Raw genomic sequence first — 18,400 nt, forward strand, 5'->3', positions numbered from 1 at the left:
GATGCATGCACTTTTGCTAGCACATTTCCCTTTTCATTAAACGTTTTAGTTTGGCATGTTAGGTGGTGCTTGTGCTACCTATAAGCTGAAACTATTGCATTAGAGTACAGTTAGCGAGAAATGTCATATGAGGCGGGACACAATCTTGTAGGTGTTGTTTGGTTATTTGCACACCCATTGGCTGCTCATGTTAATTCTAATCCTTATGGCCATTCCCACTCAGTTCCTGCTCCTCCCCACCCAACACAACTCCTCATGGGAACTCTTTGAGCTTGTGTTAATCCAGCCTTACCTTACAACTTTGCACTCCAAGTGCCTGCCAGTGTTTTTTCAAAGCAGTCTTTTGAGAGTTAATAACTTAATTGGAGCTGTGAAAGCGTTACTGGTGTAAAGGAAATGTCTACCAGGTTTCTCTTCAGCTTCTCGATTTATAAGCACTGTGCGTGTCCATCAATGAAGTCCTGTTAAAAACAAGCATTGGCAAAGCTAACAGTTTTGGCTTGTGTAGAAGTATTAGGCATTTGCAGTCACTGCTATTAAATGCCCAGGTAGTCACACCATTTTGCACCTGTTGCCATCAATGGCCAGTTAATACCACTATGGCAGTGCCTGGCAAGTGCCTTTCCCATGCCTAACAAAATACAACACTGTTGGCCTTGCCAATGCTTGATCTATGTGATTGGGTTTATACAAAGTTGTTATATCTTGTGGGTACAATTCGTTGTTAACTCACTTCCTTTTACCCATCTTCCCATCTCCCTCCTACCTTTCACTCTAAAAGTGATGTGAATCGACTTGTTATATTTGCGTGTTATATGAAACATCAATAAACATTGGAGATGTATAGAGTCAAGTTGAAGGGTCGAAGGGAGGAGGACGTCACAGTGTTTCCGGAGAGTGGTCCCCCACAAGAAGACATGCACTTCAAAGCAAGATGGGTGGGAGCTTGAGAGAGGGAGAGGTGATCAACTGTGTCCAAGGTGGCAGAAAAATCAAAGAGGATGAGGATAAATGGCGGCTGGCATCTGTGAGCTGTAGTGAGAGAGTTTAAGACCAAGATAAGTGCTGTTCCTGTGCAGTGTCTGCAGCCAACACCAAATGGGAAGGGGTTGGGGGTTTCTGGGTCTGTTGTGTCCAGATTGTCATTTCTGAGTAATTTATGTGAATTGTTTTCCTCTCTTGTGTCAGGGGTGGGAAAATTCCTTCTGAGGAGACGATTAAAATTCAGTGCATCCACTCGTTGGGGAACGTCATTGCTTTGTCACTCAGTGAGGGATGTGCAGGTCACACGGGACTCCAAATAAACCCCTAAACAATCATTAAAGGATGTTAGTGCCATGGTTTGCCTGAATAACAAATGATCCTGGCTTACTTCGTGCAATGGGGTTTTTAGCAAATGCTTCAGGCGCTCTTGTGTTTTGCTTCCCTTCGCAGAGAGCTGTGTCATCGGCATGCAGCCTCTGGAAACCCAACACAGTCTTTTAAAGATGTCTTTCTGAACTTGGCAGGGTAATCCTTGCATTTCTTCTCTGTGCTGTTGAATGTGTCATTAATAAACGGGGCTTAGTGCTTTTCCTCCTCTCACGATATTCCCTTTCATTTTCAAGGTGGCCTTGAAGACCGCGACCTGATAAAAAGAAGAGCCGCACTCTATCAGCTTATAGACCGGATAAGAAGATTTGGCTCAGGTATTTTCACTGTTGCAATCAGCTGACACAGCTGCGGTGGTTTACACTGAACATCATACCCGCAGATCCCAAAGGAGGCACCTACAACCCACTGTGTGTCAGAAAGCCTTTGCACTCTACCGGGGGAACCCGATCGCTGAGTGTTGCTGCACGCCGCTACTGCATGCAGTGCCCGGCTGCTCCGCAATGCAGGGTTACGAAGCAGAACTTGCAGAGGGAAGGAAATGTCTTGCCATTAAGAATTCATTACTCCACCTTATGGATACATTGGTCAGCAGCACAAATGGGACGTATTTTCATTCATGAAGCATAGTCAATGCCTATTGGTGCGGGGGTCGGTGGGGGCCATGAGTGTTAGGACAGTTTCTCTTAAGTCCAACTAAAGGCTTAGTAAAACCTTTCAAGTGAGGCAGTGCACAACTTTACTCTTAGTATAAGGCTGTACCACCTGAGTTCAGGGTAGCGTAGGCAGAGAAGCCAGGCTTATCTTAGGAGGGAGAGAGGGCTTGAGAATGAGTACAAAGACATTGTAGTACACATATGGTGCAAAGAAACACTAACACACTATGTATTGTAAAAACAAAAACAAACAAACAAAAAAAAAAGATTTATTTAAATACAAGTAGGCCCAAATCAATCTGGGGGAAATAAGTACTATCACCTTATATATAACCACAACACTATGCTTGAAGTTGCACAGGCCAAAGCATATAACCTTATTTGGAACAGCTAGCAGTAGTTCTAGGGAAGTCAAAACCAATTGTTTTTTGGATTACTTACAGTAATACAGGGTAGTAGCCCCTAGCAGTTGTACCGTGACTCTCAGCAAGAAATCATATAGTAATTCAACTGAACAATATACGTTTCTGATCTAGTGAAACACAGATTCTAGGAACAGTATCAACCTTTAACTACGTTTTGGATAACACAATTATAGCAGGTTACTAAGGCCCGTTTTGTGTAATATTCAATTGCAGTTGCTTTTCAGTTCACAGACTAAGGGAAACAATAACGTGTTAACTAATTTTTGGTTGGCACACAACTATGCAAGGTAAGTGAAGCCTATATGCTTTTGTAAGGAGCTACCAGCAACCTAAAAGGTAAGTATGACCTAGGCAGACTTATTCTGGACAAGCTAAGAGCAAGTCAGGGGAAGCAAGACCCAATTGGGGACCCTCATAACATTATTCTAACAGGAATAATAAAGTGAAACCAACAGCATTACCTTTGGGAAGAGGGGAACCCAATTCACAGGCGACTAAGTTAACCCGTTACCTACTTTCTGTTAGAATGGCGAAACAGTTTCTAAGGAAAGTAAGACTTTGAGAATACTTTTTTAAAAGGCACACAGCTTATTCAAGGTAAGTAAATCCTACATATCTAAGGTAAGTAAACACGTTTTGGAACTATACACTCTGAGAGTTTATAGTTACCAACTAACTCTTTTACAAGAAAGTACACTTTTCAACACTTGCTCTACTTTTCAAGGAACACCCTTTAAATTATTCCCAATTCTAGTACAAGAGTTCTCTCAGAGGCAGAAGAGGGGCCCTAGTGGTCTAGGAGCCAGCAGTAGGCAGAGAGAGATAGGGCTCAGTTACAGGCAAAGTCAGAGTTCCTGAGGAAGACTGGGCAAACAAGTAAGTAGTTCACTTTGAAAGTTATTTAGGGTCCAGGGACTTCCGAGAAGACACCATAGGAGGATTCCAGCAGTGAGCCTGGGTGAACTGGATGAGAGACCTCCCAATCACAGTAGCACCCCAAAGATACACAGAAATCAGTAGAGACTGAACGTAAATAAATACCCCAGCCAACATAGTACCTCAGCACAGGAGAAGTGCTGTGGTAGGAAGACTTCAGGATATGCATCCAAAGACCCAGTCGATGGATTCCTTTGTCTAGAAGACGGAAGACAGGACTTTGGAAGGATGTTTGCAGCAGGGATAACAGAAGACGGCTCCAAGCAAGATTTTCCTTGTGACTGGATGCGGCTCTGTGGATTTGGCGCCTTTTTCAGGAGCGCAGAATAAGACAGAATTTCGCTGAACGGATTCTTGTTGTTGCAAGGTCTGGCACTCTGATGGGGGGTGTTTTTGGACTAGATTCATGTCTCTGGTGGTCCAGCAGGATGCCCACAATGTTTCAGCAAGATTCAGAATTAGGAAAGACCATGCACTGCACTGTGTCTCGGGGTCCCAGGGTATTGGGGTATTGAAGCTCTGCAAGGTTGCAGCCTGGGATGGCTCAAATGCAGGTCTTCCTGAGTCCAGTGGGTCTCATCGGGCTCTGGGTCGGGGTAATCCATTATGGGATCCCCAGGTCGATTAGAACAAAGGGTAACAGCAGGCTCTCGGTACACAGCAGGGTCTCTGGTCACTGGAAATTGCTACGGCCTCCGTTTCTTCATCTTCCTCTGCGGATTCAGATCAAATGGTCAACTTGTCAGCAGTTTCCAGATTCAGAGTATTTATCAGGAAGAAATACAGCACAACCTACTCACTTTCTCCCCACATTTTACAAAAAGGGGCGGTCTAGCTGTCCAATCAGGACAGACAGCCGCCCACTGGGAGTTGTTCTCTTTCAGGCAAGGTGGAAGACAAAGGGCTGTGGAGCTTTCTGCCTTTCCAGACACTCTGGTGCCTGGGCGGGGAATCTACAGGATTCCTGCCGAAGACAATCCAGCCATTGAGGTCGTTCCTGCCTAGAATGGCAGGGGAAAACCTCTGAAACAGCAATTATACAAGGAACCGCAAAAAAAGAAGGAGCCCACCATTTTAGAAAAATGGTGGCCCTTCTCTGAATTAACGAGGTTGAATTAACAGCCTGGGAGTAATAAAGACTAAAAGTCATAAAGGTAATACCACTGCCACCAGCCATTCATGTAAAACTCACAATTGTAACAACATTTTACCAGGTAAGTAAGAAAGGTGATACATTGTATCCCCCCAGCACTCCACATAAGGTGGGGTGTGCTGGCTCACTATATGAAACGTAAAGGGGATGAAAATCCCTCTTTACTACATCGGAACTGTAATTCAGCCAAGTGCATGAAAGAGAAATTAACAGGGGAGCCCATAGCAGCAACCTAGCCTAAGCCCAAAAGTTGTAGGAAACTATTACTTCAGCCATACACTATGGAGAGACATAAAAAGGTCTCTCATAAAAAGAGTAAAAGACTTGGTGAGAGGGGAAAAAGATTCCCCTTCACCTAGTAACAAGGTAAAATATTTACCTAAACAAAACAACAAGTTCTGGGGTTGACACAGGTAAGGAAGATTTATCATTGATATGAAAATCTTACCTAATAATGGGCACACAGCCCATCCCCATCAGTGCTGTCGGCACCCAGAAAACTATTCAGGCACTGTTCTTGAGGGCTGGCTCAAGGGCACACAGGCCAGCAAGATGGGTGCTGGGGGCACCCAGCAGACACTTACAGTTGGCGTGGTCACATTTCTGACATCAGTTGCCGGAGGCTCCCGGGCTTGCAGCTGTGCTGTGGTCACACAGTGTGTCAGTGGCCTGGGGCACCCAGGTCACACATGCTGATCTCGGGGCAACCGGATCAGTGGTGGCCGTAGTACTGTGGTCACACGCCGTCAACCTGCAGACCAGGGTCGCAGGCCGTCATCACACAACATCATACTGCAGGCCCAACAAATGAGAGACGAGGCAGAAGTGCCCTTCATGGAGTCTGCCGCCGTTCTGTCGCACGTGAAGGCTGATGCTCCTTTTATTGACAGGCAGTCATGACAAAGTCATGACAAACATTCTTAAAGGGACAACACCACACCTGTGTGTCCAAATATACTATGCTAGAAATAAGTCTAAAATCTTGGGTATCATCCATTCGCTGGGTATATTTCAGGGACGTCATTTGGGGGTCATCAGGGTTTGCAATTGCGACCCCTGACCTCTCCCTTGCTACCTCTGTGGTCTCCCTTGCTACCCCTAGGAAAAACATATTTTTAGTAAACTTTTTCTAAAACTTTTTTTTAAAATGTAAGCTCCTGGGCTGTGACCAGTGTCATGTGGTTGTTTATTTTTGGAGTGGCTGACTTTATTCTTCATGCCGCTAAAAAAAAAACGTGGTTCCACAAGTGTATCACTTTGAGCAGTGACGCTAAATAAGAACGAATAGGAATAACATAATTTGTCTTTCTGGAATTCTATCCAATAATTGCGAGACTCATTAAGGTTTATTTCAGGCACACTTTAGGTGGTTGAGCCACTGATTTAGTCAGTTTGTAAACACCTCAACTCAGCCTTTCACCCTTCAGAGGTCGATAAATGAGAACCAACACAGGTGATATTGTATGTATAAGCACTTAAGCGTAAGTGCTTATATATGAACATATCACTATCATTTGGCCCTGAACGTCTGCTTTCATTCACAGCAATTTGGTAATATTGTCCTGAACACACTGATATTAATGATACATATGGTGATCCATTCTTCTATGAAATGTATTTAACATTATAGTGATATCACAACCATATTTCTCGTAGTATACTTAGGAACAATATGTGATGTCCCTTCCTGTTTTGTCAAGGGGTGAACGGTCGTGTTCCATTGCTTCTCGTGATGTCACTTCGAGGTGGGGGAGGGGGGTGTCAAATGACATCACTTCCTGTGATGTCATCAAAGGTCATGTGGTGTCACTTACGCTACCCCTGGCATTTTGGTGAAATGACGTCCCTGGTATATTTATCTTAAATGTAAAGTCAATTCTTGCGACACACCTCACCAAGTGGATATACCTTGGTTTTAATGAATGTATCATCCTCCATGGAATTCATATGAGTTTGTGGGCAGGGCATCAGCAGTGAGTAAACTATCAGCTGTTCTAGCTCCGCTCCTAGCTGTTCACCACCCCAATGCCAGGTTACAGCTGCCGAGTGTGTAATCTCTACACTGCACGTGTATCAAAAGCATTGCGGCCCAAGAATGCAGGCCAGTTCAATGATGCGTGCCTATACTCAGGGGCGTTGCTAGGGGGGGGCTAAGGGGGCTATAGCCCCTGATCTTTTGGTTGTAGCCCCGGATAGAATCTCAGGAGCTACAGCCAAAAGACTAGCTAGCCCCGAGTCCCAACAGTTCTGACATCAGCTTAGCCCCGGGTCTTTTCCAGACCTAGCAACTCCCCTGCCTATACTTAACACATTCACCTTATAGCAATTTTGTGCTGCAAAAAAAAAAGTTTGACATGCCCCTAAAAAGGCACATAACGTAGCATTTTACACATCTGCCACTCATTATTATGAGTCTGATTTCAAATACATGGCCATTTCTAACATGTTGATGCAAAAGGCCCCAGTGGCGCAAAGCCCCAGACATCATTCATATGAAGAAACTCCCCCTGTGGGAGATGGTTTACAATCCAAAAGCATATTAAGTACATTAGAAGTGATATTCTGTAAATTAGTGCTTGTAACTATGTTAATTAAGCGTGACCGCCTCAAAATGTATCTATTTGTATTGCAAAATTTTTGTTGCTGCAAAATTTGAAAATCAATGCTGCAATATCTTGGTGGGGGGGCGGGGTAGGGGCGGTCAATCCCTTCACTTATTTCCAGTGTGCATGGGACGATGTGCACATAAAATGAGTCTGCTTTAAAAAGATCTAGTGGTGGGGTGTTTGTGCCATGCCCCCCGACCCCCCGCACATAAAATGAGTCTGCTTTAAAAAGATCTAGTGGTGGGGTGTTTGTGCCATGCCCCCCCCCAGCCCCCTGCTCGCGGCGGTAGCCTGCGCTTTGTTATCAGAAGCATTCCAGGTGGAACCCTCTATGCCCAGAGGGCATTATGAGCTCATGATTGAAAGATACGTTCACCTCATTAGAGCGGCTGCAGGGTTTTGCGCACCTTAATTAGCCCTCTCCATCTGCACCCTGATCGCGCGCCTCCTTGTTTTGTTTACTCCAGGCTGGTAAGACGTGCTCTGGGTGCACTGACATAATGTCTAATTCGGTGTTCACCTTCTCATTGCAGGCTCTGAGCAAGTGAACACGACCAGAGAGAAGTCGGCCCCGAAATCCTCAGGGAAAGGCGAGAAGAGTCGGCTTCCAAGGGCTGCTACGTCGCGCACCGAAAGGATATGGCCCGGGGGCGTCATTCCATTTGTCATTGGAGGCAATTTCACAGGTAGCACACTCCGGCTGGGCTGCACTTTGACTTGTTATGGGCAGGAATGTTTCAGCCCGGAACCAGAGACGGACTGGCGGTATCGGTCGATCGGCCACTGTCCGATGACCTTTGAGGATCTGGGGGCCCGTTTTTTTTCTGTTTTATTAAAACATATTTGCAGACTAGTGAGTTTGCTGCGGGCCGCGCGGCCCAAGTGTGACCTTTTTTTAAAAAATTAAATTGTTATTTGAGACTAGTGTGTCTGCTGCGGGCCACGCAGCCCAAGCTGGAACTTTAAAAAAAAAAAAAATTGTTGATGTGTTTCACTCACGAGATGCTCTCAGTGCCTGTGCTGTGGCGGCCTGGGCACGGCACAAGCAGCTCGCCTCAGGCGCCGGAAAAGAAACTGACACTCTCCCTGGGGGGCCTGTCAGGGGCTGGAGCCTGGAGGAGCTGGTCCTGTCCTGACCTGGAGGGAGCATAATTATTCATCAAAGCAAGGTAACAACACACATGTTGTTACCTTGCATTGATGATTTGCAAATGCATGCATGCATGGATGATGCATCATACTGCATGCATATGTTGTAGAGGGCCGGCCGTGCCAAGCCGGTGGCGGCACAGCAGGCCGCTGTGGCCCGGTGGCCGTGTGCCCATGATGATGTGTTAATACGAACACCAGCGGCTAGTGCATCAGGAGGCTGGCTGTACTGCACGCTCCCTCTGTCTTCTCCTGCCTGCAGGGCTGGGCTGGGGGCGGGGCTGGCCCCCAAGTTCACACAACAAGTTGCTTTCAACTTTGCAGGAAGTAACAACAACGAATTTGTTGCCCTGCAAAGTTGAAAGCAACTTGTGCCTGGGGCTGGGAGGACTGACACAGACTCTGTGCCGCCACAATTCTGGAGTGGCGGAGTCGGTGGACACGTGGTGACTCTCTCTCAGGATATAGTGGGCCACCTCCTGAGGGCTGGGCATTATTGTTTGGCCACGTCGAAGCAGCAAGCCCAGCAGTGTGTGTGCCAAGACTGACGAGATGACGACACCGCAGCACTGTATCAGCCACAGCCAGGATCCAGCCCAGCAGCAGCAGACCCACCCCCGGCCCGAAGAGTAGACCGAAGTGAGCCAGCCCAGCACCAGCAACAGGCAGGCTGCAGCAGTTGTTGATCGGAGGTGGATACACTTTTATAGAGACTTGTGACTCGTGAGTCGTGACAAATCACAGGTAAAATTGATCCACCAGGGCCAGGGCACGTATCATTGTTTCCCATTAACAGTGTGCACCTAAGAGTGACTACATTTTATCCCTCGGTAGTCGGTAGTCGGTAATGGTATTGTGTGTGTCTAAAGTTAGCCAGTTCCCATTCAGGGGTTCACCATGGGTGGGGGGAGGACAGACCATAGACGTCATGTTATGGTTTGTGTTGTATGCCATGCCAGGCAATGTAGGGCTTACGTTAAAATAATGGGCTGCTATGCATTTTGGTAGAAATTATTTTTTTAAAAAAGCGATTCCCAGTCCCACAGAGCTGTCATTTTCTGCAACCTTATCATCTTGTCATTATAGTGACCTTGTGTGTCACAATGCTTGCTGAACACTTGCTGGTGGTTATGCACTTATCTCTGCAGCTGGCCTGGTACAGCTCAGTCAACTGAACTATCGTGCCCGGAAACAAAACCCTTTACCCCCCCTCCCCGAAGACTGCACATTAATCTCTGCAGCAGGCACGCAATTACTGAGCTATTTTAGCATTCAAACCTGTGAATAGCAGGTTACATATAGTTATCTGATCTCCAGCAGGCTATGTGCGACCTGCAAGCCAGAGTGGCGGTGACTACTCGCATAATGTGGGTTGAGTGCCAGCTGCAGGGACCTGAGTGGAATTTGCAGATGCAAGGTTTCTAAGTGCCCACTTACTGGTGTGTAACCTTAGGGAAACAGGTGAATGTCTGGGAAAAATAGCTCAGTGGTCTAATGCACTCACTGCAGTGATCCATGTACTGCAGGCCACAGGCTTAATTTTAGTCTTATTATGGCTGACTCAGTCTTTTAGTCTTCCGATTTTAATACCCCGAATGATATTGAGAGTTTGGGCATAATTGCATGCATTATTCAAGCGCTGGGAAGGCAACTTCATTATACCTAATTAATTATATATAGGTAAGAAGAGCTGTGATGCTGGTGGTAGTTTCATCATCACCCTTGTTTACTATTGCCAATTCTATACCATCAGCAGGAATGATTGCCAGATCGCATGTGGCAATATAGCACCGAGTGCATCACTCAGCAGAGCATTGCTCCATCACCTGCTATTTTACTTCTTTAGTGAGACCCCCTAGATTTTTACAGTATATGAAGTAACCTAATTCAGCCAACGGGCATTAGGTGGAACTTCATATATAAGAAGGGCAGTGGGAGGATCAAGCGTGGGTAAATCTCATGATGCCAGTGATTAGGAACAGCAGCAAACCCTTTTTTTTTATAAAGCCTGCAATTCAGTTCTCATTCTGGCTTTCGACTCCATGTCCCGACTCCCAACGCCACAGTAGTTCTCAGCATGATGTGGATGCAAACGGATTTGAATACAATGTACATTGTCCCATCACGAGAGTATAGCTCAGGTGCAACGTGCTCGTTGGAAGCAAGATGACACATAGCAACACGTTTGGTCCACGCTTAGAAACCTGTGGGTATTAAGCACGTTATAAATAATCAATCATATCATTTGAAGTCCATAATAATGCACTGCAAGACACAGGCTACAGGATTTAGAGGCCTCTGCCATGCGTGTATGCTCGGGGCCAGCTTTCTTTCTGCATAGTTGGGCTATGCTACTGGATTCCTAATGCTCTACCTTGCTGCGAAACGCTATACTTTCTTAGGTTTGGTATACTATGTTATATTTGTATGCTAACAGTATACTTTATCATATTAAGCTACTGGGACATGTAAAGCAATGTTGGCCTCCATGTCGTTTAATGTTAAAACGAAATTGTTCCTTTCAATATACGCCTTCTGTTTATTTGGGGGGGGCCTACAACAGACCCTTGTTGGCATTCCACCCATACACATAGGTGTCACTGTTGCATCCTTGAGTTGTGTTTCCCTTTCCAATTCGGATTGTTTAACAAAAATGCACGTTTTGGTTTTAAGGGAGTTTTCCTCAGCTTCCATCCAACCTTTTCAGTTTTCATACATAACACTGCTTTATTTCATGATTTGTGGTTGACTATTTGGGCCAATGAGAAGGCGATTCTTAATAAGCTTATTCGTAAAAAAGGGTCGCTTTATTAGACAACATGACAGTGAGTAACTAGAGTTATCCACTGGGCTCTGGGATAGAAATGTGAGAGGGGAGGTCGTCAGGTCGAGGAATGTGTCTAAAAGGCGAGAATGGGGGGCTGGGTGCAGTATACCTGCTAGGCTAAGGGGGCATGGAATGGGGGTGAGTTTGCCCAGGGGGTAAGTGTTGAAAGGGAACATGACTCAGCTGGAGTGCTCTGGAGGGGAGGGAGACAGGGAGAGGGCACAGAAGAAGGGTTCTTCCTGAGGCTGTGCAGAGGGGAGGGAAGGAGACTGCCTGGGATTGTTGTGGGAGATAAATGGGGTACTCTATGTCGGGAATGAGCTGCTATGCCAGCGCTCTGTCTGTACAGTTCTAGTAAACCCATTGCAGGTGAGGACTGAGGTTGCGCGATTAAGGCGCGTGCAGATAAAGCATTGCTTACAATCAGCTGAAGTAGCAGAGGCACCCAAGGCCATGGCTGTGTGGTAAATTGTATGTGTGGTCTAAGTAGTGTAACCACTAGTGTTGTTGCGGAAAGTCAGGATTAATTGTCGGAGTCTATAAAATAGTGGCGAGTGCAGGGGCAGGTGGAGAAGGGTTCAAAAGTCAGTGTTAAACAGACTAGTGGAGTGCAGAGCTCTGCATGGGCCAAAGTGATGGATTTGCGTGGCTGCCTGCTGCTGCTGCTAATCTCAATTGAGGATCATTGACAGGCCCGGTTGTGTGGCCTTACTAATTAATTACCGGGGTGCAATATGGCATCCTATTCCTAATGACTGAATACATCTGTGATCTGTTTTGAGCCCATGGCCACAGAGTCCATTCTCAGCAGGCCTCTTTGGCACGTCACCCATGCAGTGAATATCATTGAGTTGGGTAACACAACATGTGTGTCAAGACTAGCACTCTACAAATACACCTGTTCTGTGCATTGCCACTCTTTCGCACTTCACCGTATCACACCCAGAACTGAGCCACCAGTCACACGCACCAGTCATACTATGAAACCTGCCTCAGCAATTTTCAGCTATTATAGAGGACTGAGTCTTGCGCGCATACCACTCACTGTTTCATATCCATCATTTGCATGGAAATCCCACAACCACCAGTTTGTGCACCTCTCGGCCAGATGACTGTTCTGGACATACACACACAGAAAAGCTTACATTTATTAAGGAGTATGTATTTCCCTCCACCTTCAAAATCATTTGCTACAGCTACTGCGTATAATGTTTTCACAAAGCAGATGTGTATTTAGAAAAAAAGAAAGGCTTTATGGTGCGACCATTATTATGTAAGCATTGAGCTGTACTGCGTATTAAATGCGCCTCTATTTTCATTACTGGTGGCAACGAGTAGACATGCTTTGAATCTGGTTCCCCAAAATAATTATTAAGCTATGTGAAGATGTTGTTTTTTAAAAACAAATAACAAAAGGAATGTTATCACTTTCTCAAGCGTTTACAGAAAACATAACATGCAACAGACACATGAACCCTCCGTAAGTAACATTTTCTGTAAAGTCGTGAATTGACGCGATTCACGGATGATAGTTTGAGGGGCACTTTTTTTGAGGCGAGGGGTGGGCCACTTTTTTGAGGTGAGGGGTAGGCCACTTTTTTGAGGCGAGGGGTGGCCACTTTTGTTTGGGTGCCCGGGCCTATTTCTTGTCCCAGTCCGACCCTGCCCGGAACATGTCCAGGGCTGATTACTACCGGTTTGAAAATGTGTCAATTGCATGTCAATTGCACGTCAGGTTTTTAGGAAAAATGGGGTTGAGCAATGAAGACCAAAACCCCCCATTTTTTCGGCATACATACCGCAGCATGTGTGCTTGTACACACACTGTGTATTCGAGATGTACTTTATGCGCTTTAACACAGCGTTTTCATATGATTATCGTAATAAGCACCCTCAAAAATGTTCAGCAGTCCTGACATCTAAAGTTTAATGATTTTGTTTTTAAAAGATGCACATTCCCTACGCCTTCCAGTCCCCACCATCTTCCTTGTATTCGTTAAGCACATAATATGAAATTTGAAAAATCCCGAAGCACAATATTTTTGAAGTCACTCTCCCCAGTCCAGTTGCTGGCGTGATGGGATTCTGTAAGCTTTTGGCTTGTAATATTACTGGAGTGCTTTGCCTATACCAAGAGCCAATGCAGCCCATCAGACTCCACACTCATGCATACCATTTGGTAAAAGGACATCAGCAAAAGTCCACTTGTGAGAAACAAAGTGAATGCCAAATGAGGTGTGAAAGGGCTGGGTCTAGGTCTGTTTGATAAGGAAGATATGTCCCATGTATCAGGTGGTGTGGCAGGTCACAGTAACCTCATTCATTCAGTTGACGTCATGGGAATATGCGCTTGGCACCTTTTCCGATCTATGCACAGCTGGTCGAGGCCCCATGTAATATGTGCCACCACGAGCCAGGCCTGGTTTTCCACTGTGCCTGATGAGATCTGTAGACCCATATGTTTAATGGGAACAGAGAAACAACAAGCCCCACAATGCAGCAATAAAAGCCAGGACTGGCTAACCGTGTCACACATAAAATGGAGCTGCTTGCCAGCTGTGCACGTGAGCTCTTTCAGAACCTGGACTGACAATAGGTTCTCTGGAGTCGGGCCTTTCTTTCTTTACATCTAGGTGGTACACAAAGGGCCTGATTTACAAAGCTTTGTTTCAGTGGGACTTTTCCATTAAAATATGCTTTTGTAAATCAGGCCCAGAGTCTTCGCGCATCCAACTAGGAGAACAGAAACTTTGCATTGTGCCCAGAACTTGCATGAAAATTAACCAATTTCAACAGGAAATTATTATTAGCAGTCACCCTTCTCTACTCCCCATCTGGAATCAGTATTCTAAATTGCCTTGATATAAGCAGTATTTGTATCAGGCGAGGGACAATCAGATTGTATTAATCGATCTGATTGGCCCTCACCTGGTCCCTACCAGCCTGACAGTCTCACCTGCCAAGGTTCGCAGTGTGGCGACTCTCGAACAGTTCCATCTCTTTCTTAATCAGGGTGCCATGGAAAGAGAGAAGGGACTAAAGTTTAGTCCCTTCGTCCCCTTCCATAGTGGCCATTTTCTTTGTTTTCTTTTATTTCCAAACTTTGTAATGGCCACCATGGAAAGGGAGAAGGGACTACGTGCAGTCTCTTCTCCCCGATCCCTGGCAGCCATTTTCTTTTCTCGAGTTGAGAAACGGTTAACACACCGTTTCTCAACTCCAGTGAAAATACTATCAGTACTCAGGTACAATGTGCTGGGGTACTAATAGCAATAGAACCCTCACAGGGGGGCATTACCGGTTGAGTAATAACCCCCGGGCTACGTAAAAAGACCTCACTTCACTCTGGCTTGTAACTATCACCCCGGGGGCATTGCCCAACTGGTAATGACCCCCTCCTCAGGTTCTATTGCTTTAGTAGGTCTTTTAGAAACACTGATGAATCAAAATGATTGTTTAGCGAAATGGTAAGTAAAACATATGTTTGATGCACTTCACCAAGCCCCAGTGAACTCTAGTGTACCTGCACTCTCATTAAGTAGCAGAAATATACATTTACCAAGCGGCACAAAAGCATTCCCCAAACAATGGACTTTGGAACTATTTAAACAGCAATCACACTTTGCTGACAAACAAATCCCTGATTTGTTAAAATTCAGTCAGAATAAAATAATAAGCTGAAAACGATTAATCTTTAGACAAGCTTGGGACCATGAAACCTTATATCGTCCGCCCGACTTCCAAGTCTTGAATAACTCTCGTTCATGCCTTAAGGGGTAAACTAAACAAAATGAACCGCATGACTAAATGTATTAAAAATAATTAACAAAATACAGTTTGAAAAGCTTCCAAGAAATTCTGGTATGGGCTGGTTTGAGATCTCTTCAGAAAACACCTGTCCCCTCACGTGCATGCTTGAAGGTAAGAGCTTCGACTGCATAGTCCCATTGACTGCTTCTGGATACAGTACGCAGGGTAACTGTTAGCACGGAATATATTTGTGTCTTGTGAGTGGGGAAGAGGAGATTATTTCAGGGGCAGATTACAGAAACGTTGCTCTAGTGCAAGTGCAACATTTCACCATGTCAGAACTAGGACAAAGTTTGCCTTAGTGCCAAAAACATTGGGCCATGTTAATAATGAACGTCTGCACCATGGCACGTGCAACTGTGCATAGCAGAGGCGTTGCTAGGGGGTGGCGGGCTAAGGGGGCTATAGCCCCTGGTCTTTTGGTTGTAGCCCCGGATAGAATTTCAGGAGCTACAACCAAAAGGCTAGCTAGCCTCCAGTCCTGACAGTTCCGACATTAGCTTAGCCCCGGGTCTTTTCAGACCTAGCAACACCCCTGGTGCATAGTATTAGCACTAAGGAAAACATTCCCCAACTGAAAAAAGGTATACCTTCAATGCATTTTTGCACCAGGGCAAAGTTTGGCTTATTGCTAATACCAATTCAATTCAATTTATCTTTATTCAGAGAAGAACAAATCTCCATAAAAGTACATATAAAGAGACATAACCTTCATGGGTCTTAAAAAAAACAATACATAAAAACAAACATAAGTAATTTTCCCACCTTATAAATTCATGATATTAGTATAACACTTACATGCGTAAAAGTACATTTTTGGAAGTTATATTCAGTTATACTAAAGCAATTTGACTAATTCATAGTATTAATATACAAACCGATATACTTAAGAATTAATTCTTAGAGATCACGTTCTATTATGCAGGGAAAATATCCCACCTGCACACAGTATGGTCGTCTACACCACTCTTCTAAATGTGAAGCGATCTTTAGGGTAAAAAAACACTCAGATTCCATAAACATACATAGAGTCCTAAAGATATTGATTTAAGAATTTGTCACTGCATAATTAAAAATGAATGAAACAGCATTATCATGAATTTAAAAGGCATTCCCTAATCTTCCAAGCTCTACGTACATACAACGATAGAGCCCAGGCTACCACATTTAACAGATAATATAGTGCTTGGTGATAGTCAATTGAAATGGGCTCTGGTTATGGGACTCCTATGAGCTTTATAATTGCACCATAATAAATACTCTTTAATGGAGTCAGTAATTAAAACCATAACATGCCTATTTGCAGGTTTTTCAATCTCAGTGGTGTCCCTTTCCTCCCTTGCTCAATACTTTATCCTACGCTAATACCTTTCCCTATTTGCACTAGGGAAAGTTTTGCCCTGGTGCAAAAAATGCATTTAAAGTATAGTTGTTTTGCCCAAGGGAAAACTTAGTGCTAAAGTTAATGCCATGCAAAATTGCATTTGTCATGGTGCAAAGGTTTTCTAATACGGCCCCAATGTTTTTAGCACTACAGCAAATTTTGCCCTAGTGCTAAAACAGTGCAACCAGCACTGGTTCAAAGTTTATGTAATCTGACCTGGTGTTCTATTATTACAGTAGCACAAACCAGGACTTTCTTCCTTGAGAGGACAAAGTACATTATCCGTGCATTTTTATGTGTATTTTTAAAAAGCAAATGAGGCTGGCTGATGAACGCAGAGACATTATCCATGCAGTGATATGGAAACTGTACCATGGTATTAATACAGCCCATTTTAATTAGGGTGCACATTCAAAAACAATTGTTTTTTGTCATAGTTGTTTAATCCTAACACCCCTACCCTTGGGAAGCAGGGTTAGGGCCTGATTCATGGAAAAGTGTGCAGCGATCCAGCAAAGGCTGCACACCGACAACTCCTCTGTGTTTGCCTGCACGTAGAAGTTTTCCTGCACTCTCCATGTATTCATGGAATTGTTTGAGCAAAGTGATCGTATATGCAAGTCGTAGCCGGAACAGTCCCCACACTCCCCCATACAAAGCAAAAAGAGACAGATAGAGCTAGCTTTGCATGTTCCTCGGTCACAAACACATGCACCCTTGAAACAGTGTGTGGGGTCCCCCGCAACCATGTCTGCACCCGGGGGACACTGCACGGCACCTCAGTAACATGCTTCCAAATTTCTGTAACTCGTAAAACCCCCAAAAATCCGTGTGTGAACCCCCGTAAACCGCTCATGCCCCCCGCTACACTCTGTACGTGCACCCCAACATTAGTTCCAAACCACGTCTGCATGCACGCACCTCTAAATCCAACATGCGATCGGACCGCGCAGAGATGATTCCTATGCGCAAGTGTCTGTTTGCCTGCCTTTGGGTGGCGCATAGTTTGAGGGCTTTGTGTGGGCCTTTCCCAGACGAGAGCCTGCGTGGACAGATCCATGAATACGCTTCGTTCTGCGCATTTGTGGGCATGCGTTGGACTGCCTGCAGCCTGTCCCTCGTAACGCCCACATTTTCCCATGTTCTTCCACATTTTCGGTGTTCCGCCCCCTACTCTGGCATCTGCGCAGGCCAAGCCCACGCTCTGCGAGACATTCCGAGCCTGCGTGAAGACCCCGCAAAACATGAAAAAGTCCTACACAATCGATTCCATGAATTGTCAGACGGGATTTCATGTGTGGTTTGGCACGCAAATTCCCTATTTACTGCGCAAACAATTTCATGAATCGGGCTATTAGTGTCCCTGGAATCACATTGCTTAGGTTATGTTGTGAGGGCTCCATAGTGGGCATGCCATTAACCTGAGGGATAAAGAACACGCTGAGGGCCCAACATTAAAGTGTAGGGTCACCCCTATCATTGAAGTATAGATAATAATAGTAATAACATCAGCTTTTTCTATAGCCCTTTCACCAGATTCCTTCCATTTGTAAGCATTGAAATAATAGCTGCTATAATTACCCAATTGAACGTTGCTCAATTTATTGACGCTGGGGGTGGATAGAAGGATGAGTCGGCCCTGCAGGGGATTTAAATATGAGAAGCGTACGCAGGAAACTGTCAGATGCCAGTGCAGAAACCATGAGCTATTCACCCAACCAGAATAGGCCACGTCGAAGAACCATTTCGCTGCGACAGCTGATATCATCCGATGTTGTGATGGGTGTATTCCAGAGAGAATAATATTGAAACCAGTTTCAAAATGTGCAAACAATAGAGAATGTGGGGTTTTGGGTGAGAGAAACCTGCAAAAGATGAAGATTCACATTGATTATTTTAATTATTTTAAGGTATTATTTTTTGTTTTTAAGTGTAGGAAGAGCCCCAGGTCAGATTTCGAAGTGGAAATTAACTCCATTGTTGAAGTTGGGATTAAAGTGTTTTTATATATTTTTTTTTTTAGGCCGTGTGTAAAAAAGTAATTCACATACCTTACAGGGCATTTTTATTGAATAAAAATATA

The 18,400-nt window shown here is 44.8% G+C and overlaps 1 protein-coding gene across 1 annotated transcript in view; it reads left to right on the forward strand.

Annotated features, from left to right (window-relative positions):
* The window catches only part of TLL1 (tolloid like 1), a 455,972-nt gene that overhangs the window by 145,440 nt on the left and 292,132 nt on the right, over positions 1-18,400 (forward strand). Inside the window, exons 3-4 of the mRNA XM_069631384.1 lie at positions 1,608-1,688; positions 7,681-7,833. Of these exons, the coding sequence (XP_069487485.1) occupies positions 1,608-1,688; positions 7,681-7,833 (234 nt within the window). The remainder of the gene's footprint in view (positions 1-1,607; positions 1,689-7,680; positions 7,834-18,400) is intronic.

This window comes from Ambystoma mexicanum, chromosome 6q (genome assembly GCF_040938575.1).
Source record: "Ambystoma mexicanum isolate Mex_15411 chromosome 6q, UKY_AmexF1_1, whole genome shotgun sequence".
Classification (NCBI taxonomy): domain Eukaryota; kingdom Metazoa; phylum Chordata; class Amphibia; order Caudata; family Ambystomatidae; genus Ambystoma; species Ambystoma mexicanum.